The sequence below is a fragment of the Geotrypetes seraphini genome, chromosome 12 (genome assembly GCF_902459505.1).
Source record: "Geotrypetes seraphini chromosome 12, aGeoSer1.1, whole genome shotgun sequence".
Classification (NCBI taxonomy): domain Eukaryota; kingdom Metazoa; phylum Chordata; class Amphibia; order Gymnophiona; family Dermophiidae; genus Geotrypetes; species Geotrypetes seraphini.
This window is the reverse complement of record NC_047095.1, coordinates 8248164-8275434: the sequence shown is the minus strand read 5'-3', so window position 1 is coordinate 8275434 and position 27271 is coordinate 8248164. Positions and strand designations below refer to the sequence as shown.

The 27271-nt window shown below is 44.9% G+C and overlaps 1 protein-coding gene across 2 annotated transcripts in view; it reads right to left on the bottom strand.

The window, feature by feature from the left end:
• VAV3 (vav guanine nucleotide exchange factor 3) overlaps positions 1-27271 on the bottom strand; it is a 571528-nt gene that overhangs the window by 357395 nt on the left and 186862 nt on the right. For both annotated transcript variants that reach the window (XM_033916404.1, XM_033916405.1), the window contains exons 8-10: positions 23151-23254; positions 12045-12144; positions 5011-5106 (exon numbers count right to left, since the gene is read on the bottom strand). In XM_033916404.1, the coding sequence (XP_033772295.1) occupies positions 5011-5106; positions 12045-12144; positions 23151-23254 (300 nt within the window). The remainder of the gene's footprint in view (positions 1-5010; positions 5107-12044; positions 12145-23150; positions 23255-27271) is intronic.

Below are 27271 nucleotides of genomic sequence, written 5' to 3'. Positions count from 1 at the left end.
GGACTCTCCGCCCTCATTACAGGGCTGTGGAGGCCAAAAGCTTTCTGCTTTACAAAAAGAAGTACAGTATTTCAAAATAAATATGTTTTTTATTATAACATGCAACAGAAATGCAGCTAAGGGCATGATGTAGCCTGCTTTGGATAAGTTGGGGGCAGTAGTCTGCATTACAAAACCGCCACATTCATAGGCTGTCATGAAAAGTACTACACAGTAAAGCAGGTACATGAAAACTTGTTTTGTTTATCATCAGAGAGGGATAGATTCTTCAAACTTTCAAAACATATAAGAACAAGAGGGCATTCGGAAAAATTGGAAGGGGACAGATTCAAAACAAATGCTAGGAAGTTTTTCTTTACCCAGCGTGTGGTGGACACCTGGAATGCACTTCCAGAGGACGTAATAGGACAGAGTACGGTACTGGAGTTCAAGAAAGGATTGGACAATTTCCTGCTGGAAAAAGGGATAGAGGGTTATAGATAGGGAGCTACTGCGCAGGTCCTGGACCTGTTGGGCCGCCGCGTGAGCGGACTGCTGGGCACGATGGACCTCGGGTCTGACCCAGTGGAGGCATTGCTTATGTTCTTATCAAACGAGTCTGACGTGAAAATATCAGCAAGAAAACAATGGCAACAAGCTGAATTTGACTGAAAGACCGATCAGCTCCATTCAGCAATTGCTCGCTTTCTTTTCATCTTGACTAAGACTAAGCAAAAAGGAACGTTTTCATTTTAAAAAGAGTTTTATAATTATTTTGCAAACGCCACATATTTGAAAACCTAGAGGTATGGCTTCTAAAGCATGTTAAACTCTAAAGCGCGCTTAGCACGTGAGAAAATGCTTACCACAAAGCGCATTACAGCAGTTTGCAGTAACATTTATAGGCACTAAGAACACGGTATTTATTTTTTGTATGTATTTTCTGAAGGAGGCAAGTCAGGGGCAGAGAATGGGCGTGGACTACCGGCTAGCAAGTTCCAATTACCGCACGCTAACTGGATAGCGCATGCATAATGTAGGCACTCTTAGCACCTCCTTGAGGTGCTTAAGTGCTCCCCCCATCAAATGTTTTCAAGTTATGTGTGCCACTGCAAACATTACCTAAAAGAGAAATACTGGAAACTGCCCTATTTCCAGGGTGTGCTAGAAATGGGCTTAGCACACGGCAGTCTCATGTCAGCAGGTGCTAAGCCGATTTACTAACAAGTTTCAAGTTTTATTAAGGTTTGTTGTACACGCAATGTCAAATACTTCAATGCGTAGAACATTATAAAAATAGGGGACAAAAGAGAACAGTTTTATATAATTAAATACAAAATATATACGTATTAATAAATAACTGGTACAGAAGGTGAGGGGGATGAACTACAATCTTTAAAGAGAGAAGAAACACACATGGTGGGTAACACAAAAGAAAAAAAGAGGTATAAAGGTAGAAATAATCATAGAAAGAAAGAAGATAAATTTACGCATAGATCTAAATAGGATCTCTAAGAGATTTAATGATTGATAGGTTATACTAACTACCATATTTTCATGCATATAACGCGCACCCGTGTAAAACGGGTATAGCGTGCGGGAAACCGAAATATATGTAAAAAAAAATTTATATAGCGCGCACACGCGTATACCGCGCATGCTGCTTGCCGCCCCGACTCTCCTGTCACCGCCCCGACTCTCCTTTCCAGCCCTGCCCCGAGTCTCCTCTAGTCCAGACTCTCACTTTCTAGCCCTGCCCCAAGTCTCCTCTGGTCCCGACTCTCACTTTCCAGCCCTGCCCAGAATCTCCTCTGGTCCCGACTCTCACTTTCCAGCCCTGCCCCGAGTCTCCTCTGGTCCGACTCTCACTTTCCAGCCCTGCCCCGAGTCTCCTCTGGTCCTCTGGCACCCCCACCCCGAAGGACCGCTCTCACCCCCCCAGCCTTCCCCCCCCCGCATGGAGAAGCTGCCTACCGTTGTTTCCCGATGCCAGTGAGCCCTGCTGCTTCCTCTGCCGGCGGTCCCGCCCCTTCTCTGAGCCCTGCGCTGCGCTGCTTCCTCTGCCGCGGTCCCGCCCCTTGTCTGACATCAGAGAAAGGGCGGGACTGCCGGCAGAGGAAGCAGCGCAGCGCAGGGCTCAGAGAAGGGGCGGGACCGCCGGCAGTGGAAGCAGCTGGGCTCACTGGCATCGGGAAACAACGGTAGGCAGCTTCTCCATGGGGGGGAAGGCTGAGTGGGTGCGAGCGGTCCTTCGGGGTGGGGGTGTGAGCGGTCCTTCAGGGTGGGGGTGCGAGCGGTCCTTCGGGGTGGGGGTGCGAGCGGTCCTTCAGGGTGGGGGTGCGAGCGGTCCTTCGGGGTGATGAATCGGATGTCGGGGGTGAAACTATGTAAAAAAAAATTTGTACAACGCGCTCACGCATATAACGCGCATGGTTATACTCGGTTTGTAAAATTGTGTATAATGCGCGCGTTATATGCGTGAAAATACGGTATATCTCAAATGCATCCTTATACAGGAAACTTTTTAAAGAACGCTTGAATTTTTCTAAAGAGGATTCATTGCGTAAATATATTGGTTCCAGAACTGGGCTGCTATAACCAAGAAAATAGTAGATATCCTGGTCCCTATTACTTTTAAAGAAGGGATATAGTCAGTAAATGTTGTTCTGTTGATCTAAGTGCCCTGAATGGAGAATACGGTATCAAGAGACGATCCAAAAATATCAGCGCATTAGATTGTTGAATTTTAAAAGTTAACAGTATAATTTTAAAAGTTATTCTATGTGTAATTGGTAACCAATGTGCTGCTTGTAGAAGTGGTGTAACGTGATCATATTTTTTTGAATTAGTAATAATTTTTATTGCTGTATTTTATATTATCTGTAATCTTCTTATTTCTTTTGAGTTATATCATGGTATAAAATGTTGCAATAATCAAGCCTAGAAATAATTAATGAGCGAATGAGAATGTTAAGAGCTTCTGGTTTTAAAACTTTTGATAAGGATCTAATGAGACTTTAGTAGACATACCCCAAAAAGTTGTAATGGGAGAACATCTGTACAAGAGTTAGAAAATGCTAAATCTCCTCAAATTTCACATTTTTAAAGAAAAAGAAAGTTGCCAAAGGACAAATTTTGACCATGTGTTGCCCAATTTTGTCCAACATATTTCAGCTGAATTCTAATAATCTGAAGGCATGGTTTTTATGGGAATTCTTTTAAACACCTTTACTGACTCTAAAAATCCTCCTCCAGTATGAACATAAGCCTATTTAGTAAGTCCTAGAACAGCTGGTCTTGTTAATTAAAACTCTTTCTCCTCCATTGAATATTATGGTCTTAGACGCCGTGTACAGCTTTTATGCAAATGGAGCAGCATGATGGTGCACTGCATCCTATATAGCTTGTTATTTCCAAACCAAAATATTATTTTAAAAAGGATGTTCTTTTTTTAATAAAATTGCATGTTTGTCTGAACTTGTTTTTCAGCCTTTTGGTTGTGGTTTCATTTTGTCACTACTGGGATATGAATCCACATTTTTAACGTTATACACTAGAGTTCAATATTCTTCATATTAACCCGTCAAATTACTATTTATTGAGAAAACACCACTAATTGATCTGTGTCAGTTCCTGTTTATTTCGCCCCTTCTTCTCACCCCAGCCTTTCTCTAGGACTTTGCCAGAGGGACAGTGCTTGGAAATTCAATCCCATCAGATAGCAGCTATATTTTCAAAATAGTTTTCAGCTGGGGCCCGTAGGGCAGTGCAGAGGATAAGGAAGCGCCAGTGACCCACAAACATGCAATTGGGCACAGGCTAAAGCAGGGCATTGCTCTAGTTTATGGGGCAGCATCAGCTTATGGGATCGGCATCTGTCACTGGCAGCTTCTGTTCACTCTCTGCAACCTTGCTGCTTTGACAGATTGAGGTTGACTGGAGGTCTGACCAATTCTATGGAGAAGCTCATTAAAATGGTGCTAGCGTGTATTCTTGCCACAATTCTATGCATTACTGTGAGCTATAGTTTGTTGTCTATTAGCTAAGTGATTCCCTTGAATTTTACTGTTTATGTTCTGATGATTTTATTGGATTGTAAGCCGCCATGTTGATGATAGCAATTTTGAACTGCAGTATATCAGATACTGAGTAAATAAATAAATACTCCCACACCAAATAATATATTAAGGAAATCATGATGGAGAGTTGAGAACATCTTGTAGGCTGCAATATTTGCTAAGTGTAATGCAGCTAGGCCAAATGAGGGTGTCATTAAGAAGCCCATATAATAACAATAATAATATGTGTAGCTCAATTTTTATATCTAGCCCACACCAAAATCTCAGAGAGATAATAGAGATTAAGGAGCTCTTTCCCTAAAGGCTGTTAAGCCCTAACATACTAGCACATGAGATAAAGCTCATACCAGCGAACATTTAAAGAGGTACACAGAGGGGGGCGGAGAGGAGAATAGGTGCCGGTGCCGGTGCCCCCCCCCCCCCCCGTGAAGACGGCACCTGGGGCAGTTCTCCCCCCCCTTAGTATGCCACTGTGTAGGGAGAAAGGAAGTTGCTGAACTAGAGTGACCCACTCCAAAGAGAGAGATTGAAAGCAAATGAGTGAGGTTTTTCTCAAGGTGCATTTTGGGTTGCAACTCTCTTTAACCTTTTCCCTTCCCTCACCCCACTGTCTTCTGTACCTGGCCAGAAGAAGCCTGGCTGAATAGCTGAGGTGCAGAAGACTGCAGGGTGTGGAAAGGAAGGGAGAGGGTAAGGAAGAGATGCAGGACCCGCAGGGATGGAGAAGAAAGAAGAGCAGAAGAGAGGGAGAAAAGCTATTGAGAGATATCAGACTTGGGGTGAAATTCACCAATGCAGTAGTCTGAGGCAGCTGTTCCTTATGCTCACTGGTAAAAGTGGTCCTGCTCAGACAGACAAACAGATACATATCATCAACTCTTTATGTATAATTTCTTTAATTTCTTCCAATATCTGATGAGTTTGAAAGAATCAAAATACAGTATGTACTTACCTGGAGCAAAAGATGATACTTTAATACTCTTTGCATAGGAACAACAAGAAGATCCCGCAATGTAAATTTCCCATTATTAGCTCTTTTCGAGCATTCCTACAATTAAAAATTTGAACAAGATTTTTGGAAATGAACATTACAGAAATTGCTCAACAAGCATTGACCTCAAAGCTAGCAATAAAAAAAAATGCAGAGTATCATCAGAATATACCCCTTCCATGGATCCATTTGCACCTAACAACAGAGTAATGCTCTAATTACCCATAAGCATAGAGCCCTAAATTCAAAACATGAATGGGTCTATAGGGAAATAATGGTCTTTAAGTACCATTTTAGTTTGTTTCAATGTACTGTTGAAAAAGTAGTTATTCCCATTAGAAACCGACCAAATTTCAGTTCTGATTTCGGCTTCAGCACCAAAACCAGCCTGAAATTTGAATTCAGTCTTGTTTCAGTTTTATCCAAAAATGCCAGTGCGTTCTTGGCTGAAACCAAAACAGTACTGTGCAGTCTGCAGCACACACTACACCCCAACACACACAAAAAAGGAGCCTCCACCTAGAGCCCAGATACAAGCCACAGGGAGGCCACCCCACCCCTCACCTGACACAAGGAGTCTCCCTCTGGGAGCATAGGTAGGCCCACCCAACCACCCCCCAGGCCTACCGTATCATTAGTAGTCTAGAGGGAACAGGAGCGATCATCAGTCGCTCCGGCCCATTTCGGTGCCACTGATAAAATGGCTGATAGAACCTCCTGCCCATGTCGACTCCAATCTCAAAATGGCTTCCAGAACCACTCACAGCAACCTTCTGAGACTATCATAGTAAGATATTTTGCCAGAGGCACTGGAACAGGCAGCAGTGACAGAGGAGGGTCCCTGCCTCCTTAAGACCACCAATGATATGCTAGTCCTGGGGGGGGGGGGGCAGGCTTACCTGTGGTTCTGGGTGGGGAGCTCCTTGTGTCAGGCAGGGGGTAAGATTCCTTTTGTTTAGGGTAGAGAGTAGTGGATTGTGGTTCCAGATTCTGGAAGAGGCTTTTTTGTGTCAGGAAAAAGGGGGGGCTGCTTCTATTTGGGGGCCAAGACAGTTTCGGTTTTGGCTTCAGTTTCTGCTGAAACTGAGAGGCAAATTCTGTTTATAGATTCAGTTTCAGATGAAAACAAAAAAATTTGATACTTAAGAATACCAGGCATCTATAAATAACAAATTGAACAAGAACCTAAATATCCTGGGACTCATTTATTAAAGTTCTGCATCAGTGCATTCCCTGGTGAAAATAATAGGATGCTTTTACTGATAAATCTGGAGCATTTTTCTACATGAACAAACATGTAAACTGCTAACAAATGAGCCCCTGCATAAAATTTGTGTTCTAATAATCAATACACTCTTATTCAAGGCTATTTTTATGCAGTCATTTTGGGATTACATATCCAAAATATCTTATTGCTGCAGGCTTCAAGCCATGCAATATACTCGTAGATAAGAATATAAGATGCTGGGCCGACCATGGGCCCATCAAGCTTAGTATCCCTCCTCCGACAGTAGCCATTCCAAGTCACTTTGCACCCTCATACTCCTTAGTCAGTTTTCAAATGAAAGCTAATTGGAGGAAGGAAGCAAGTGCATAATCTCATATCATCATCCCTGCGTATTGTGACAGGGAAGAGCCTGTCAGCAGTTTAAACCCAGCTTTAAACCCTGCCTTGCAAAGGCTGGCCCCTATTCCTAAGCCCAGGAAGCTGCCTAGTAATCCTGTACCTATCACCAAGAGCCAACAGGCAGGGCAAGGCAGAGAGAGAAGGGCAGAAACCATAACATCTGGTTTAGGGCACTATAATCCCTTTTATAATACCTTGGGCAAATCTCCAACAAAACCTCTAGTAAAGAAAACCAGCACAGGCATGGTTAATGAGAGGGGTGTGGCTGGCAAGCAGGACGAACCCAGAGGGAGAGTGGGATTAGGTTTACAGCATAAAATGAGCACAGGTGGAAACACTAGGGAGAAGATTAGGGAGAAGATTGGAGAGAACACTCGGGAGAAGACTGGAGGGAGGAATGCAGGGGAGAGACATGCCGTACTAAGCAGGAAAGAGCCTGCTAAGAGTTCTCTGTCCCAGACCCTAGCTAAAGCACAGCTGGTCTTACAACCCTCCCGAGCTAACAGACTTCTGACTCCTAAGCAGAAGTGCAGGGGAGTAGAAAGACCTCCAGGGCAGGGCTGGCCGTTAGCTGTCCCTGAAGGGAGTTCTTACCCTGCCTCAGAAAGCGGAGATTCCCTAATGGAATTAGAGGGAGAGCTATCTGAAAGCAGTGAGATGGAGTGCAGTCTCGCAGTATGGGATCTTCTCGAGAATCACAGTTAACAAGGTATGAATGGAGGAGGGGAATGCAAGTGAATGTATCTTTGTGTAGCGTTCTTTAGCAGAACTGTGAGCATGTGTGAATGAATCACTTAGAGCCTGAGAGGGAGGCCATGTAGATAAAGGGAAGGAGGTGAGAACCTTTAATTAACTTCCCCGAGAAGTGTAACGGAACTCAGAGACCTGACATTGTGTAACCCTGAAGCAGGGAACTTTCGGGAGGGGACTTACACCAGTCATAAATGGTTGGGTTATATAAAGTTCCCTAGCCCTACCCAGGAGCATAGGGTAGTGGGGGCATTGGACTTCGGGTGGGTTAGGTCACAGAGCTTCCTGAAGTATTTCCAAACAAAAGGAGCAAAACTAAGGAGAAAACGTTTTGTTTATTTTTTTTGGCTTTTCTGCCTGGGCAGCAGGCTGGACTGTATTGTAAGGAAGAAACCTTATGAAAGTATGTTTTGTTTTAAGTCTCCTCAGACCAGAGGGACTACTGGAACCCTAGTGCTGTGAACTAGGGGTAATAAAGATAAAAGCTGAACTTTACCAAGAACGCAGTCTCCACTAATTATTCTACTGCTTATCCAGTGGGAGTCCTCCTGGGAGTGCTCCGTCCTTACGCCTGGGGCGGGAGCCGGGTTGCCAGCGCTAGGCTTACCCCCGGCCCCGCCACAGTATGTAGCACCTCATCCTTGACTACAGTGGTGAAAGCAGCTGTAGCATGCTCCTGCACCTCTCTTACTATTACCACCACAACTCCCAGAGCCGCCAAAAGGAAACATGATGGACATTGCAGTTTGGCAGCACACGCGGCCTACCTGTCATTCTAGTACCCAACTCCACTAATGCTGCCTCATATACAATATCAAACACCGTTAGCAAGACTCAAGCACAATACAACACTTCTGCAGCCACCACCTCTTTCACATCTCGCTAGTACCCGGGTCAAAAGCACATTATTACCTCAGGTATCTACCCTTCCTATGACCCCCACCCAGATAGCAGCAGCTTTACCAATCACCACATCAGCAGCCCACTCAAGGAAGGTGCCCAAAATTCTGCGATCCAGCACAGGCCTCCTTAACCCAAACATGTTCATCATCCCATAGCCACGAGTCAGCTATAGGTACATGGGGTCCTGAACAAAGCCACACTCCCTATCATTCAATGTAAATATCAGCCACCTGGGAACATCAACTCATTCTCTGTTCTTATGCTGCTGACCCTTATGACAAAACAGTAACAGCAAAGGTGGTCCAAGGATATATGTTTGTATGATGTATATATGTAGACCCCTGATGAAGGCAGCTGCCAAAACGTGGCCATGTCAGGTCCTTGTTCAATAAACTTAATTGTGTGCCACCGGTTGTTCCTCCCTCCTTGGGCCACCTTTGCTATTTTAATGATACCTGTTGTTTACCTGTTGGTTCTGGAGGGGTTATATTCTTACTTTTTCATGGGTGACTTAGCAGAGCTATTGTGCCCAGTCATTTACAGCTCTGGTAGGTGCTGCTGACTACTCTGGTGTAGGAGTTTCAGCATAGCACAGCTCTTGTCAAAAATATACCACCCCCTGCTGGAGATGCTGCTCTGGGAAGGGACTCGCCTACTTCTTCATCCCAGCCTGACACATCCATTTCACACCTCCACCACTCAGCCACAAGATACGTCATCACCTCCAACTCTGCTAGCTATAACATAGGATCATCATCTGCAGTGTGCCTCCCACAAGGATCTCACAGCGTCTGCACAAGTCGCTGGATAAATGCGCTTGTGAACTGCAACCACACACTACGCCCCTCAGCTGACAAAATACTGTTTGAAGTGACATGGGAAATGACAATGCCAAGTCATTTCATATTGTCTTTACCTAGAAATAGGACGCAAACTAATTTTAGGGCTAGATATTCAGCTAGCGATAGTCAGCGTTTTTAGTCTGCTGTCGGCTTTATACCCAGATATTCAATGCCAGGCTATGTATGGGCACTGGCACTAAATAATCAGGTATGCACAACCAGATAAAAAAATTTAGCTAGTTGAATGCAATATTCAGCATTTAACCGGCTACAATGAACATACAATGAACAACAAAAAGTGTTTTTGTGGTCATCCCAGTTGGAAAGTGCAGAACATCAGCACGTAACCAGTTAAGTGCAGACTCTGCCCTTGGTAGCCAGTTTTGGCTTAGGCATGAACTTGAGCACTTTCAGCAGTACTATTCAATTAGGTGCTGTTGAATATGCCCAGTTAGCCACAGACTAGTGATTTAAATGACCACAAAGGCAATAACCAGACTCCTGCTTCAAAATAAAGCTCGACTGGCCAGGCTGAGAGCCGCATTCCCTCTGCGTACATATTTACCATGTTCACAGAGTGACATACAAAGGGAGGGATGGTGGTTGTGACCTGTCCCAGCTGCAGGAAATAAGGGGGTGTGCGGAGCAGCCGCAGGGCCATAGTCCGCATGCTCACAGCCATCAGTTCTGCCGGCCCACCCGCCCCCCTCCCTCTGACATCAAGTTCATGGTTCAGGGCAGGGGAGAGGCAGAGCCAAGAGCCGTGCACATGCAGATTGTGGCCCAGCAACACCACGCACCACGCCCCCCCCCCCCCCCACACACACACACACTGTTTGGAGGATGAGGGCGATGCGCCTGGAGGAAGGGGTGCTCTGACTCAAATACAGCACTTGTTCATAGCAGACTGTGAATGATCACTTTCCGTTTTGTACAACGGCCCTTACATCTTATGCACAACCAGTGAACTCCTACCTGCTAACATATCAAACTGGCAACTCAAAACAGTTTTCCTTGTGTTCGATTGTATGTGCAAGTTGATTTATTAATATGTTTTAGTAGATTTAGCACTTGTCAGTTATGTTTGTCTTCCCTAACTTTGTAATTTTTATCAATTTGTACATCGCTTAGAATTCGGAATAGGCGATTAATCAAATTTCATAATAAACTTGAAACTTAAACTTATTTGTTTCATTACTGTGGCTTAAAAATTTAATGCTTGCACTAGGTGCTATTCTGTAAGGTAGTATCTACATGCCATGCTGCCTAACTGCAAGGGAGGCATAGATGTGGGCAGAGCATGGACAGGCTATAGTCGTGTCTCCCAGTTGCTTGCATAGGTTATAGAATACTATAAATTATGAACATCACTTGGGGCACTTAAGCATACCAACTTAGGCCTTCCATTGATATTACGTAACAAGGTGTGCCTCAGTAAGGATTCAGCAATGTTGACATTATGCTAATATTCTATTATGGAATCTTGGTGAGGGTCTAGGACAATTCATTGTGGCCAGTTCATTGTAGCCATTTGAGCACCATGAATTGGCCTCGATGTATTGTCCAATTTCAGCATTTAGGGGGGCAATGCCTCCCCCCCCATAATTTATGTTTGCCCTCCCACACCCCCCCAAAAAAAATTAGACCCTCCCACTATCCTCCCTGTTTATGGTCCGGCACCTCTTCGGTGGCTGGCGGGAAGTCCAGGCCCTGGGGGTGAAACTGCCTCCAGTGCTAGGGTACACAGCCCTCCATGTAATCCATCTTCACAGACAGAATTAGAGACCTATCCAATGGGGAGGAAGGATGCAGAGCCTCATCCCCTGACCCCTACCATGATCAGAAGGAGTGCGTTAAGACCCCTACCATGATCAGAAGGAGTGCGTTAAGCCCCAGTCTGGAGTCGGAAAGGGAAGATTCTTTGCGGCAGTTTCATCGCAGCCCCACTGAAACGTTGCACAATGAATCATCTCATTCTGTTCCATTGACATTGTGTAAAAGGGTGTGCCTCAGTATGGGTTCAGCAATGTCAACATTACACTAGTATTCTATTATGGAATCTTGGTACTAAGATACCATTACACTTCCCCCTCCCCATTCGCGGTTTCGACACTCGCGATTTCACATATTCGCAATTTTTGGTTGATTTTTGGGTGGGAAGGAGGAACCCCCCCCCCATAGTTTAGCACGTTCCCGCCTCTCTCCAGCTTTCCTCCCAGCATCCCGGCCTTACCTGGTGGTCTAGCGGGATTTCGGGGCAGGAACGATCTTCCTACTCTCCTGGCCCGTGTAGATCACCAATAGAAAATGGCTGCCGTGAGCTCCCGTCGTAGTCTCGAGAGACTACGGGAACTCACAGCAGTCATTTCCTATTGGCGATCTGCACGGGGCAGGAGCGTAGGAAGATTGCTCCTGCCCCGAAAGCCTGCTAGACCGCCAGGATGCCGAGGGGAAGGCGGGAGGGAGTCAGGGGTGGGTCAGAGCCGGACAAGAAGATAGTCACAGTTTTTCTCAATTCGCGGTCCGGCTCTGCCCCTATCCCCCGCGAATACCGAGGGAGAAGTGTATAGAACTAACATTAAGCGCAAGGCATTGGGGTGCCTGAAGTGTTAATTTATATAAATGCCCCTGGCTTCTCTGGTCCTTAGCTTGCTGTTTTAACCATCGAGTTATTTGCAATGTTAAAAAGAGGTCTGAAGGGCACTGCACCCCTAAAAAGTCTGCTATTGACCAACAGAGGATGCAAATGAGAATGCCAAATGATTGTATCTCAGAGGAATGCTGAGAGACAATTTGATCAAATCTTTAACTTGCAATTTAAATGTAAGCATTACCGGAGGAGAAAAGTACACTGATTAATATTTCAAGTTTACCTCCAATCGCAATTTAACATCTTCTTTTGTCTTTGAGATTATGTCTAAACACGAGATTGCTGTCTCCACTTGACTGCAGTACTGCCCATAAATCACCAACCTAAAAAAAACATACATATTTAAAACGTGCAGCAATAACATAGTTAACATAGTAAATAACAGCAGATAAAGATCTGCATGGTCCAAACAGTCTACCTAATATTCACATTCATTATCAAGGCCAATGATCCAGTAATTATTCATTTTATTTGCTAAGTTCCACTATGATGCTCCAATCGCAATTTAACATCTTCTTTTGTCTTTGAGGTTATGTCTAAACATGAGATTGCTGTCTCCACTTGACTGCAGTACTGCCCATAAAGCACAGTTACTTACCGTAACAGGTGTTATCCAGGGACAGCAGGCAGATATTCTTAACTGATGGGTGACGGCACCGACGGAGCCCCGGTATGGACAATTTTAGAGTGATTGCACTCTAAGAACAGAAAGTTCTAGTTAGGCCGCACCGTGCATGCGCAAGTGCCTTCCCACCCGACGGAGGCGCGCGGTCCCCAGTTAGGATAAGCCAGCTAAGAAGCCAACCGGGGAGGTGGGTGGGACGTAAGAATATCTGCCTGCTGTCCCTGGATAACACCTGTTACGGTAAGTAACTGTGCTTTATCCCAGGACAATCAGGCAGCATATTCTTAACTGATGGGTGACCTCCAAGCTAACAAAAAGAGGGATGGAGGGAAGGTTGGCCATTAGGAAAATAAATTTTGTAAAACAGATTGGCCGAAGTGTCCATCCCGTCTGGAGAATGCATCCAGACAATAATGAGATGTGAAAGTATGAACTGAGGATCAAGTAGCAGCCTTGCATATTTCCTCAATAGGAGTTGATCTGAGGAAAGCTACAGACGCTGCCATAGCTCTAACCTTATGGGCCATGACAGAACCTTCCAGTGGCAGTCCGGTCTGAGCATAACAGAACGAGATGCAAGCAGCAAGCCAATTGGATAACGTACATTTAGAAACAGGATGTCCCAACTTATTTGGATCAAAGGATAGAAAAAGTTGGGGAGACGATCTGTGAGGCTTAGTGTGCTCTAGATAGTAAGCCAAAGCACGCTTACAGTCCAAAGTATGCAAAGCCTGTTCTCCAGGATGAGAATGAAGTTTCGGGAAGAATACAGGCAGGACAATGGACTGGTTAAGATGAAAGTCAGATACAACCTTAGGGAGGAACTTTGGATGTGTACACAGAACCACCTTGTCATGGTGAAAGACTGTGAAAGGCGGATCTGCAACTAGTGCATGCAATTCACTGACCCTCCTGGCAGAGGTGAGAGCAATAAGGAAGACCATTTTCCAAGTGAGAAATCTGAAATGAGCTGTGGCCAATGGTTCAAAAGGAGGCTTCATTAAGGCGGAAAGAACCACATTAAGATCCCAGACCACAGGAGGGGGCTTGAGAGGTGGTTTCACATTGAAAAGTCCCCGCATGAATCTGGAAACCAAAGGATGAGCAGTAAGAGGTTTTCCGTGAACTGGCTCATGAAAAGCAGTAATGGCACTGAGGTGGACTCTGTCTAACTCTGATCTCAAATCTACTTCTATCAAAGAAAGGAGATAATCCAACACTAGTTCTACTGCTAGCGAAGTTGGATCATGATGATGCAGAAGGCACCAGGAAGAAAACCGGGTCCACTTCTGTTGATAGCATTGAAGAGTGGCCTGCTTCCTGGAGGCATCAAGAACAGAACGGACAGGCTGAGAGAGAAGAGGATGAGCCGAGGTCAGCCCGAGAGATACTAAGCTGTCAGGTGCAGAGACTGTAGGTTGGGATGTAGGAGGGATGCTGAGTAAGCAGAGAAGGAAACAGTGGAAGAATTATGGGCTCCCTGGAACTGAGTTGAAGCAGAAGGGAGAACCAATGTTGCCTGGGCCACCGTGGAGCGATGAGAATCATGGTGGCTTGTTCCCTCTTGAGCTTGAACAAGGTCCGCAACATGAGAGGCAGAGGAGGAAATGCATAAAGAAATAGATTGGTCCAATCCAGGAGAAACACATCTGCTGCCAGACAGTGAGGGGAGTAGAGTCTGGAGCAAAACTGGGGCAGTTGATGATTGTGAGGAGCTGCAAAAAGGTCCACCTGAGGAGTGCCCCATTGAGCAAAAATGGACTGGAGAGTTATGGGATCGAGAGTCCATTTGTGGGGTTGGAGAATTCTGCTGAGATTGGCTGCTAAGGAATTCTGCTCTCCCTGAATATAGACAGCTTTCAGGAATAAATGGCGAGCTGTCGCCCAAGACCAAATCTTTTGGGCCTCCTGACACAACAGGCGAGAGCCCGTCCCACCTTGTTTGTTGATGTAGTACATTGCTACTTGATTGTCTGTGCAAAGTAGCAGAACTTGAGGAAAGAGGAGATGCTGAAAAGCCTTGAGGGCATAAAACATCGCTCTGAGTTCCAGGAAATTGATGTGATGTTTCTGTTCCTGGGCAGTCCAAAGACCTTGAGTTTGGAAATCGTTCAAGTGAGCTCCCCAGGCATATGGGGATGCGTCTGTGGTGATGATTAGATGATGAGGAGGCAGATGGAACAGAAGGCCTCTGGAGAGATTGTAAGATTTCAACCACCATTGCAGAGACTGTCGAAGAGACGATGTCACAGATATGTGTCACGAACAAGGATCCGTTGCCTGGGACCACTGGGTAGCTAGGGTCCATTGAGGAGTGCGCAGGTGAAGACGTGCGAAGGGGGTGACATGAAGGCCATGTGACCCAAGAGTATCATCATTTGTTTTGCAGAGATGGAAAGCTGTGGGAGCACCTGCTGACAGAGATGAAGAAGAGTCTGAAGGTGGTTGGATGAAAGAAACGCCCTCATGAGAACAGTGCCCAAGAGCGATGTCACGCAGCGTCGATGAAGTGGTGCCGGTTGAGAAGCCGCCGACGTCGGTGTCGATGCCGAAGGATCAGCCATCGCGGCACCAAACATAAGTTTTTGTTGAAGCTGCCTGTTTTTTTAAGGTATGCTTCTTAAGAGTAGCACAACGGGTGCAGGTGGAAGCCCTATGATCCGGACCCAAACACTGAAGGCACCAATTGTGCGGGTCGGTCAAGGAGATGGGGCGCGCACACCGTTGGCACTTTTTAAATCCTGGCTGAGGGGGCATGAAGGTAAATACGGCCTCCGCTAAATCGAAAGTGGAGGCTGCTATGGTGGCAACAGGCCCCGCCGGGGTGAACCCGAAAATAAGAAGAGAAAAAAAAGAAATTTTTTTTTTTTTATTTTTGATAAAGAAACAAAGAAAAAAGGGAAGATAAGCTTCCAAGAAGAAACACGCGAGCAGGAAGGCAAGAGAAAAAGTTTTCAATGGCCGTTGAAAAAAACGCGTCTTCTTAGCTCCGCGGAAACTAAGAAACTGGGGACCGCGCGCCTCCGTCGGGCGGGAAGGCACTCGCGCATGTGCGGTGCGCCCTAACTAGAACTTTCAAAGTTCTTAGAGTGCAATCACTCTAAAATTGTCCATACCCGGGCTCCGTCGGTGCCGTCACCCATCAGTTAAGAATATGATGCCTGCTTGTCCTGGGATAAATCACCAACCTAAAAAAAACATACATATTTAAAACATGCAGCAATAACATAGTTAACATAGTAACTAACAGTAGATAAAGACCTGCATGGTCCAAAGAGTCTACCTAACATTCACATTCATTATCAAGGCCAATGATCCAGTAATTATTCATTTTATTTGCTAAGTTCCACTATGATGTCTTCCCCTCAACCCCCAAGATAGGCAAGACCTGTACTCAGACAATATGAATGTGGTATAAAAAAGGCCTACTTGCTCCTGAATGGGAGGGGCCTTAGGCATCTGAGCCAGTCAGGGCCTTAGGACCCTCTCCATGCATCACATGATGCACTGGGAAGGGGAAGGTCTGCCATTTTGGAGTGCGGACCTCGGAGCAGGAGGGACCGGGCATCTCTCCTGCTGTCAACTTCTGAGACATGTATAGGGGAAGTTCGGAGGGTGTGGGGGGGCATCCCGTTGCAGGAGGGAATGGGCATCCCTCCTACCAATTTATTTTTTAGGAAGGGGAGGAGACGTTTCAGAGGGGGGCCTAGTGTGGGGGGAGGGGCATCCAGTGGCAGGAGGGACAGGGCACCCCTTCTGCCGATTTTCAATGGCATGGGGGAGCTTCGCGGTGGCAGGAGGCAGTGGCATCCCTCCTGCCTCCATTCCAGTTCATCGGAGGGGGAGGTTGTTGGGGAGGGCCATCATCAGCAGGAAGGGTAGCCGACACAGCTTTCTTTTTTAATGGGGCAGACGCAACTGTGCCATAGCAAAAAAAAAAGTTAAAAGCCCTGCTTTGGGGCTTCCCTTGCCACTCAGTTGTTAGGGCTTCTTCAATCTAGCTCTGTGCATGTGTCAGTCGCTCTCAGAGCGACTGATCGGATGGGACCTCTGTGCAAATAATTTGCATGCAAACTTCTTGGAACATCAATCGCTGTTCCAAAAAATTGGCCAACAGCAACCCACACGGTCTTAAAGACCGTGTTTTCTGCATCTAGTCCATAGACTGTAGAAGTCTATGTCTGGCATTGGCTACAATGGCCCACTGATGGAGCTGCCATCATAGCTAACTCCAGCTCATCCTGATCCATCTTGCCATATATGGGACACAGACCATAGAAATCCACCTGGCTTCACTTCCTCACTAACATTTAAGCACCACTTCTGTGCATCAAAAATTAAATTATAGCTGTTGATCTGTTGAGTTTTGCGTTGATACTATCCTCTTTCTTTTAACTACTACTATTTATCATTTCTATAGAACTGAAAAGTGTACACACTGCTGTATATTTAACATGCAACAGATGGTCCCTGCTCAGAAGAGCTTACAATCTAATTTAGACAGTCAGGATCCTTTGCGTCTATCCACTGTATTTTTGAACGCCATCACTATTTTTACCTCCACCATCTCTACCAAGCAATGACACATTAGCAACTTACAACAGGGATCTAAAAGGGAGATGAAGCCACAAAAGTATTTGCCTCCAGGAAATGCCTCTTTCCCTCTTTCCTATTCCAATGTCAAGCCTACCACTGCTTTATAATTCCTAAATGAGTGACTGCTTTGAATATCTGTGTAATCTCTGTATTTCATCTTGTTCCTTTTTCTTTTGGTCCTAGGGGTTGCAAGCACAACGGGCCTGATTCTGTATAGGATAGGACACCTGGTCTCAGCAGCCGCCTAAGCGGCTTTTGAGAATCACACACAGGCGTCCTATACAGAGTCGTGTCTGTCCTAATGGATAGACACCTAACCCCACCTAACCACCCCAATTCTCTAACCAGCGTCCATGTCACAGATGCCGTTTAGAGAATTGCATTGCCGCTGAGCTAATCGCAGCAAGGGAATCTCCCTACCACAATCAGCAAGGGAATCTCCCTACCACAATCAGTGAACCCCCGAACCCCACCGCAAGTTGGCCAGCAGGAGAGATGCCCACTCAATCCCACTACCTCCCCCAACCCCCCCCCCCACCCCCCATATACACACACACTGCCCAATCCCTCCTGCTGCAAACCCCTACACAATCCCCGGCAGGAGGGATGCCCACTCCCACCTGCCAGCACTCCCTGAACCCCAACCTCTAAAACCCACCTAGAACCCCCCACCCTGTAACTTTAACAGGAAGGCCAGCCAGAAGGATGCCTACTCCTTCCAGCCGGCAGACCCACCTCTTCAGAATGGTGGGCCTTCCCCTTCCTACGTTAAAACCCTTCAAATACTTGAAGGGTATTAACGTAGAACAAAATCTTTTCCAGAGAAAGGAAAATGGTAAAATCAGAGGACATAATTTGAGGTTGAGGGGTGGTAGATTCAGGGGCAATGTTAGGAAATTCTACTTTACGGAGAGGGTAGTGGATGCCTGGAATGTGCTCCCGAGAGAGGTGGTGGAGAGTAAAACTGTGACTGAGTTCAAAGAAGCGTGGGATGAACACAGAAGATTTAGAATCAGAAAATAATATTAAATATTGAACTAGGCCAGTTACTGGGCAGACTTGCATGGTCTGTGTCTGTGTATGGCCGTTTGGTGGAGGATGGGCAGGGGAGGGCTTCAATGGCTGGGAAGGTGTAGATGGGCTGGAGTAAGTCTTAACAGAGATTTCGGCAGTTGGAACCCAAGCACAGTACCAGGTAAAGCTTTGGATTCTTGCTCAGAAATAGCTAAGAAGAAAAAATTTAAATTTAATTTAAAAATTAAAAAAAAAAAAAAATTTAAATTGAATCAGGTTGGGCAGACTGGATGGACCATTCGAGTCTTTATCTGCCGTCATCTACTATGTTACTATGGTGCATCCTGGGATGCACTGGGAAGGGGCCTAAGGCCCCTCCCTTAGGAGGGGCTTTAAGCACCTGGGCCAACCGGAGTCTTAGGCCTCCTTCATGCACTGGGAGTGACTTAAGACTCCAATTGGCCAGCCACTCCCAAGAGTAACAGGTGGGTATGGTGCAGAAAATGATCATTTATATAGAACTTGGCTTATTACAAAGGTACAGTGGTGCCTCACACAACGAACTTAATTGGTTCCAGGAGCAAGTTTGTTATGTGAAACGTTCGTTATGTGAAACGCGTTTTCCCATAGGAATACATGTAAAAAAAAATAATTCGTTCTGCAGCATAAAATATGCTAAGATGACATAAAAAAGATAAATTTTTTGTTATTATTTTTATTTAGATACATCTAAAAACATACATCTCCCTGTCCTTTTACTTCCACTATCTTCCTATCCCATCTCTATTCCCTTTTGTCCCTCTCCCCATGATCAATCATCTCACCACCTCTCTCTGCCCTCACCCTCAGGGTTCAAGATTGCTTCCACTCTTTTTCCTGTTGTTCTCTCTGCCTGTCACCCTATGATTTAGCATCCCTTCTGCCCTTGTCCAATATTTCCCCTTCTCTCCCTCCCTCTCATCCCCTGCTCCAACATGTGCTTTCAGCGGCCTTCTCCCCCCTTAAGCGTCTTTTCTTCTCCACTCCACCTTTCCTCCCTCCCTGCCTCCACCTTTGTGGCGCTTTTGCACCCGACCGACAACAGAACAGGCCCGGTCGGACAAATCTCCCTGTCCTGTAGCCGCGAATCTAAATTACCTTCTTACAGCAGCTGGATTATTGAAGCTGCTGTAAGAGGTAATTTAGATTCGCGGCTACAGGGCAGGGAGGTTTGTCGGCCGGGCCTGTTGTCGGTCGATCGGGGGACCTGACCAGCTGTGCACATTCTTCGGGGCGGACCGCCCCCTCCCCCCCTCTTTCGTTCGCCATTGCCTTCTTCCTACCTGCCCTGCCGCAGCCGCACACAGCCGAACGGAAGTCTTCCTGATGTCAGCGCTGACGTCGGAGGAAGGGAGGGCTTTGCTTAAGCCCTCCCTCCGACGTCAGCGCTGACATCGGGAAGATTTCCGTTCGGCTGTGTGCTGCGACAGGGCAGGTAAGGAGAAGGAGACTACCCTCGCGGCTCGACCAACCCCGCTGCGATCCAACCCCGCAGGAACCCCGGACTTCGTTGTGTGAAACGAAGTCCGTTGTACGAATCAAGACATAAAGTTCGTTGTGCGCAGCATTCGCTGTGCGAGGCGTTCGCTGTGCGAGGCACCACTGTATATTACTTAGAAAAGAATGTTGTTATGGGTAGAGGGGTGTGCGTGTGTGTCTGTCTGTCACATAGAGAGTCTGTTTTTCTTTGTGTTTATTTACTCTTTATATTTTTCAGCATCTTCCCGAGTCATAATTTGGTTTCTTTGATCTAATGTCTCCTGATTGACAAGGAGATATGAATTTCTTTGAGTGCCCAGTTCTCAGAGATAGCCTGTCTGGTTTTGGATCTCATCAGGCCAGAAGACATCCTGTCTACTTACGCTGACATCACCTGGGGTCACAGATGCTTCTAGATATCTCCCAGAGGCATTTGTCTATCTGTCTGGGTAGGCCCTAAATCTTCAGTAAGGCTAACTTTCAGGTTAGGCCCTGAACAGTACAATGTCATGCTCACACCTTCTTCTGCCCCCTGCAGCCTTCAATATTACCTCTCTAGATGCTCCCCTTCCCCAGTTCACAAAATCTGGTGATGCTCTGGAAACATCAGGTTGAATGGCTATTTGTTGCAACACAATCTAAAATAGTGTGTGTTTCTATCTGTTTATTAATTAAACATGTTGGATTTTTCCTTCTTAGAAGTTCTGGGTTACTTATGTTGTTCAGAATCTACCAAGGAAATGGAATATCCCTTTTATTTTAGCAGACTTTCATTAACTTGTATCTCTCCATTTAGCACACTGACCTAAGACCATTGGAAAAGTCGTCCCAAGCTCAACCATAAAGAGAAAGAGTTTAAACTGTTCTGTGCAGCTAGCTGTTTTTAATTTCATCTTAAAATGGGGTAAAGATGTTTCTTCATGCAGATAATTTGGTTTGGAATTCCAGAGAGATGGTGATGTCACTGCAAAATTGTTTGATCTCATAGTATTTATGTACCTTAAGGATGGAATTGTGAGGAGATTCTGAGTCATTGAATGGAGGACTTTAGAGGGATAGTAGGGAATGAAAAGGCTATTGATGAATTCTGGTTGATTATTTAGACGGGTTTTGAACGCAAGTAGAAGGGTTTTATAATTAATTCTATTTTCTACTGGCATCCAGTGTGCTTTACTCAAAAGGGGGGAAACATGATTTTATTTTTTTTGCATTATATCTGATTTTTACAGCCGTATTTTGCACTATCTGAAGGCGCCTTATTTCTTTTTTTGTTATGCCTTTGTAAAGGGCGTTGCAATAATCTATACATGAGATTACTAGAGAAGAGGTTCCAGAAACTTTGCGAGAGATCTGATCATTCTCAGTCAGTGGAAACAGCGTTGAACTACATTACTCATTTGAAGATGATAATTGAATTTATTATCGAAGGTGACTCCAAGTAGTTTTAGGGAAGTAACGATTTTAAAGGGTGAAGATGCAAATTTGAGAGGTGTCTGAACTGGCGTTCCTACTTTGGTAGGGAAGATCATAACCTTGGACTTTTTGATGTTAAGTGACAACATGTTGGTATCTAGCCACAGTTTAATTTTTTTTCTAATTTCAGAACAGAAAAATAACGAGACTGCTCAACCTATGATGTCTTTTTTCGTAATGTTCTAAAGCTTTGTCCTATTTTCCACACGAAACAGCTATTATAAAATTCATGGTCAGCACGCTTCATCCCGGTGTCTTAAATTTCAGCAGCATTTATTGAATTTACCACTAACTTTTTTAGAATACTGTCAGTTACATGCAAAGTTGACAGTATTTAGGCACAAGCATTCAGACCAGCCTTCAATACGGCCAATGATTGTGCCTAGAGTGAAGAAATAGAAACACAGAATCCGGGCTATAAGAACACAGGCCCGGACTCTACATGTATTCATGGTTCTCTGTGTTGGTTGTTTAGTACTTGTTATGTATTGGAAAATGTTATCTCTACTTCTTGCGTGTATTTGGTCTCTTGAATAAACAGTTATTAAAACAAAAACAAAAAAGAAACACAGAAATGTGACGGCCGATAAAGGCCAAATGGCCCTTCTAGTTTGCCCATTCACAGTATCCACTATCTCCTCCTCTCCCTAAGAGATCCCAACATGCCTGTTCCATGCTTTCTTGAATTCAGACAGTCTTTGGCCCTGATTTTATAAAGGACGCCTAAGTCATGCCTAAAGTTAGGCGTGCTTTAGGCGCCTAATCTAAGTGGTTAATGAGCCAATTAAGGGTCTTAACATGCGATAATTGGTACTTAGGCATCTAAAGGACGTAGATGCCACTGTAGACATGGCCACAATTTCATGTACTGTGCCAACTGCTGCCCGCTCAACTTTAGATCCATATTGCAAATGATCCAGCTATAAAATTATAAAGTTATAGCAATGAGCATAAACTGCCCAATATTCAGACCGAGGGAGATAGCCGGCTGTCTCCCGCAGCCCACAGTGAAATCGGAAATTCAATGCCGGCGACCTGCATTGAATTTTTGGTTTAGGTTTGGCCATCTGAGACATAGCCAGCTAAGTTGATATTCATCAGCTGGTCGACTCTTAGTGGCCCAAAGATAGACCTGCTTTTCAGGTGGGTCTATCTGGCCGCTGAAAGCCAGCATGCTGCTCATTATTGGCAGTGACCGGCTATGTCATGCGGCATAGCCAGTCACCGAGCTATCTGCTAAATGGGATATTCAGTGGGAGATCGCTGGCTCTCGGTGGATAGCCAGTTATGTGCTACGTAGCCAGTAAGGGGCTGTTCCCAGCCAGCTAAATAATGCTGAATGTGGTATTTAAAGGAAAACAGCTTCAGTTATGTTTTTTTTTAAAAAGGTAGCTATATACATTTATTCTGTCTCCACAGTGGTGGTGCGTATTTCTTGAGCGCTCTGAATTTATCTAATGCGGCAGCATATAGACTGCCATATAGCAAGAGAGGGGATGCGTCCTGACTGTCAAGTCACACTGTAGCATATGAGCATGTAACCCAGAGACACAGAGTCCCTTTTATTAAATTGCGGTAAAAAGTGGCCTTAATGTCTTGCGAGGGCCATTTCCACTTGCAGGGATAAAAGGGCCACTTTTTCAATTTGCCGTATTAACAGCCACACGCCAATCTTCCCATTAACCCGTGGCCATTAGCATGCGAGCTATTCTCACCACACATTATGTAGGCTCACACGCTAACCACGTGCCAATTGCTTGCCATGTGGTAATGTAGATGCGCTAACCAATTAGTGCAGAACACACCCATTCTCTGCCCTCCTAGACACGCCCCCAGTGCTAAAAAATACATTTCATTTTTTAGCGCGTGGTACGCATATGCAAAAATTACTGTAGGATGCCTGAGCGTGCTCTATAGTAAGGTATTTATGCTGCGGTAAGCTTGCCATGGCTTAGTAAAAGGACCAGAAAATAACTGTATACAAGCAGAATATCATAAAATATTATATAGTCTCTGGTATTTGGATCTATTCTATGAATATCTTTTGGTGGCTATATATTAGTTAAAGGACCCCCATAATAAAATGATGGCAGATGAAAATACCTTTCCTTATAGATGATAAACACTTGATAGAGATTCCGATCGTTTTTGTTTGCAATCGAGTCCTGAATTTCCTGCATTAGACTTTTGTGCACTTTCACTAAATCCTTAAAAAGAGTCAACAGAAAAAGAGGGAATTTTAAGTTAAAGCATTAACAACTTCTCTTCCCTCGCCCCCCCCCCCCACCACGCCCCAATTCAGAAATAAGGTGTTTTTTTGAACAGAGATCAACAAGCCCCAATTAACATGTCTAAATGTTCTCTGGCCTTTATAAGTTAATTTCAGTAAGTTCAGAAATTAATAATTCATCTGCACATGCATATTTCAAAGATTTTCTCAGATATAGCAATCTCTGACAAGAGCAAATAATATCAGAGAATGTTCATTATCACAGGCTAATTTATTTCACGGTGATTAAAAGTAGGAATTTTTACAATTTTGATCCTACAACCATGTTTTAAATAATAATCATGACAGTTATATTTATCCAGGAGCCAGCAGGGGAAGCCCTGATCACATGATCGTGGCTCCAGAGCAAGCAGGAGAAGTTCAGATCAGCTGATCACAGCTCAGCGAGGCAAAGGAAGACGCGAATCAGCTGAGCCGGCAGCCGCCGCTTTCCCCTCTGCTGGATCTCAGCTGTTGGAAGCTCCGGAGCTGCCATCATCTGGGCAGAGGGGGAGAATGGAGGCTTGTTTTATTTTTTTAAGTTCAATAAATTTTATTATATAATACTTATAGATACAACCAAGTCATAACAGATTTACATTATACATAGGAACCAACAATTGTCCTATACAATAACAGTTATATAATACATCAGAAAAAAAGTATTAATTAGCACAATTAAAACACAGCACAAATAAAGATAGCTCACTAGCAACTACCAATAGATAATAACAATAATCAACGCATAATTAACAGCATGGATGTGCATTAATAAATTTCAACAAAATAAATCTGCTACGTCACTATGGGCTCCTTTAGGGCCTTAATGTATGGAATAGCGCACGCTAAAATGCACCTCACACTAGCCGCTACCACCTCCTTTTCAGCAGGCGGTAGATTTTCGGCTAGCGCACACTAATCCGGTGCGCACCTTCGTAAAAGGAGCCCTCTATTTTATGAAAGGTTTCCAAATCTTATGATATGTGTGCAAACTACCTCTTTTTTCAGCAAAAGCCCTTTCGAATTTAGCTATGAGTCATACAGAATTCCACCAAGTAATATACTCTATCCTCGTAAAATCTTTCCAATGGCTAAGAATTGTTTTCATTGCTAAATTTAGTAATATTCGCAATAATTTAGCCAGCTCATCTGTGATTGGGGCCTTTAAACCTATTCTGCCCAACAGAATAACATTTATGGTTAATTGTTCTTGAATATTAACAAACAAATGGACTCCCAAACTTGATTCCAAAAGTACTGTAGGTAAATGTTCACATTGGAAAAGTAAGGGCTCCTTTTACTAAGGTGTGTTAGGGCCTTAACGCGCGGAATAGCGCGTGCTAGACCTTAACGCCAGCATTGAGCTGGCATTATTCTAGAAGCGTACCGCGCAGTTTAGCACACGGTAATTTTGTGCGTGCACTAAAAACGCTAGCGCACCTTAGTAAAAGGAGCCCTAAGTGAACTAAAGTATCTGTAGCCTTGCCACAGGACCAGCATTTATTTGATTCATGAATTTTGATTTTGCTCAATTTGTACGGGAGTCCATATGGCTTTATGTACAACAAAGTACAGTCAAACCTCGTTTTGCGAGTAATGCGGCTTGCGAGTGTTTTGCTAGACGAGCATAACATTCCCAGAAATCGTGCCTTGCAAACCAAGCATCGACTCGATTTGTGAGTGCCCCACCCCCCCCCCGCGATCCGGCATCCCCCCGCTCGCGTCGCCTTCCCCCCTGTGATCCGGCATCCCCCGCCGAGCACCCAAACAGCATCCCTTACCCCGATTTGGCACCAGCACCAACGCACAGGACATGCCGGTGCCCAAAGATCCTCCCTCCTGGCTGGGCCTTGAGTATCTGCGCATGCTCAAGGCCTTCTGGTCTCTCTTTCTCCGGGGGTGCATGATGTAAGCGGGGGGGTGATGCCAGTTCTCGGGGGAGGGCTATGGAGCAGCGCTGGTGGCCTTGGAGGGGGGGAACAAATCAAGCGAGTTTCCATTCATTCCTATGGGGAAACTCGCTTTGATATACGAGTGATTTGGTTTACGAGCATACTTCTGGATCGAATTATGCTCATAAACCAAGGTTCCACTGTATATAGATTGGGTCATAGCTGTAGACTTTAAAGCTTTATGTATCGAGAGCCATACTTGTTCCCAATATTTAACAGACAATTCTATTTTTAGCTCAGTTCCGACCGGTCTAGGAAATTTATTATCTTGCAAATTTTTATACCAAGCAGATGCTGCACCTTTTTTGGAAGATATTTTGTTAACAAAGACTAATAGACTTGGAATTACATTAGTGGGCTGCGAAACTTTAGGGGTCCTTTTATCAAGCTACGGTAGGGGTTTAACGTGCGTAATACCGTCTGCTGCGCTAGCCGCTAGCGCCTGCATTGAGCAGGTGTTAGTTTTTTAGCTGGCCACGGGGGTTAGCGCGTGATGAAATGTCCGACGCGCTAACATCGCAAGTGTGGCTTGATAAAAGGACCCCTTAGTATAGGCCTGTATACAGTGTTGTAACTGAATCCATTTAAATAATTGTTTTATTTTTGCTTTTGGTGAGGGCGCAGCTGTTGTGCGTGGGTTTTTTTTTTATATGGAAATTTTTATTGAAGAATTGCAAAAATATACACAATGAACAATACAACCAATGTCCCAGACAATTATCCCCCCCCCCCAGCTAACAGTCATACTGGCAGTCTTCAGTATGAGACTAAACAATCCAACCCAAAACAGACCCCCCCCATCCCTACTCCTTCCATTCCCCCCACTCCACCCCCATACCAGCCACAGTCACACACAAAAAAAAAAAAAAAAAACCCATATGTGTGTGGAGAACAAAGTATTAAGCTCAAAAGCGGCTGGGTGAGACCACTAGGGAGTCAATGACCACTTAGGGCTCCTTTTACAAAGGTGCGCTAGCGTTTTTAGCGCACGCAGAATATATATATTTTTTTTTTTTTATTTTGAAATTTCAAATAATGTTTACAAAGAAACATAACAGGATATGGAAACATAACAAATCAATTTACATAATTATTATCATTACAAAATCAGAAATTCCATCGAGCTCTCATTAAAAGAAGAGGTGCACTATTTAATAACAGAAATCTATTTCAAAGGAATATTACCACGCACTACATGGCTAGAACTAACACCAGCTCAATGCTGGCATTGAGGTCCAGCGTGCGCCATTCCGCGCGTTAATGCCCTAACGCAGCTTAGTAAAAGGAGCCCTTAATGTAGGGATCCCAAACCTTTTAAAAAAGGATGTTGTGCGTGTTTTGGGTAAGTGCACAACAGCTACCGGCAGCTCCAGAGCTGCCGGAAACATTTCCCTTTAGTGCATCACAAGGATAGCTCATTAGAATAGTAATGAGCTCCTTGTGATGCATTTGCATAGGGTTCTTGGTGGCTGCTATGAGGATCGGTAGCAGCCACAGAGAATCCTTTTATGCATCAGAAGCTGTACTTCCTTGCCATTAAAACTACTTTAAGGTGATGAAAGGGAAGGTAGAGGGCACAATTAAGGGGGCAAAAGATATAGAGAGGGAGAATAGTAATAGGTGGGAGATTAGGAGTGAAACAGAGGGGATGTTACAAATATCTCACTTTTTAACAGCATCTGGAAAGCCCTGTAATAATCCTTACAGCCGCCTGACCGCAAATTTACAAACTGACATTAAAATTATTGATAGGTGCAGAGAAATTGAAAACTCCCCTTAAAAGATGGTCTACTCATTCAAGTGTCAAATGTTTACCGTATTTTCACGCATATAACGCGCGCGTTATACGCGTTTTTACCTACCGCGCATACCCCTCGCGCGTTATATGCGTGAGCGCGGTATACGAAAGTTTTAAAACATAGTTCCCACCCCGCCCGACACCCGATTCACCCCCCCAGCAGGACCACTCGCACCCCCACCCCGAACGACCACTCGCACGCGCT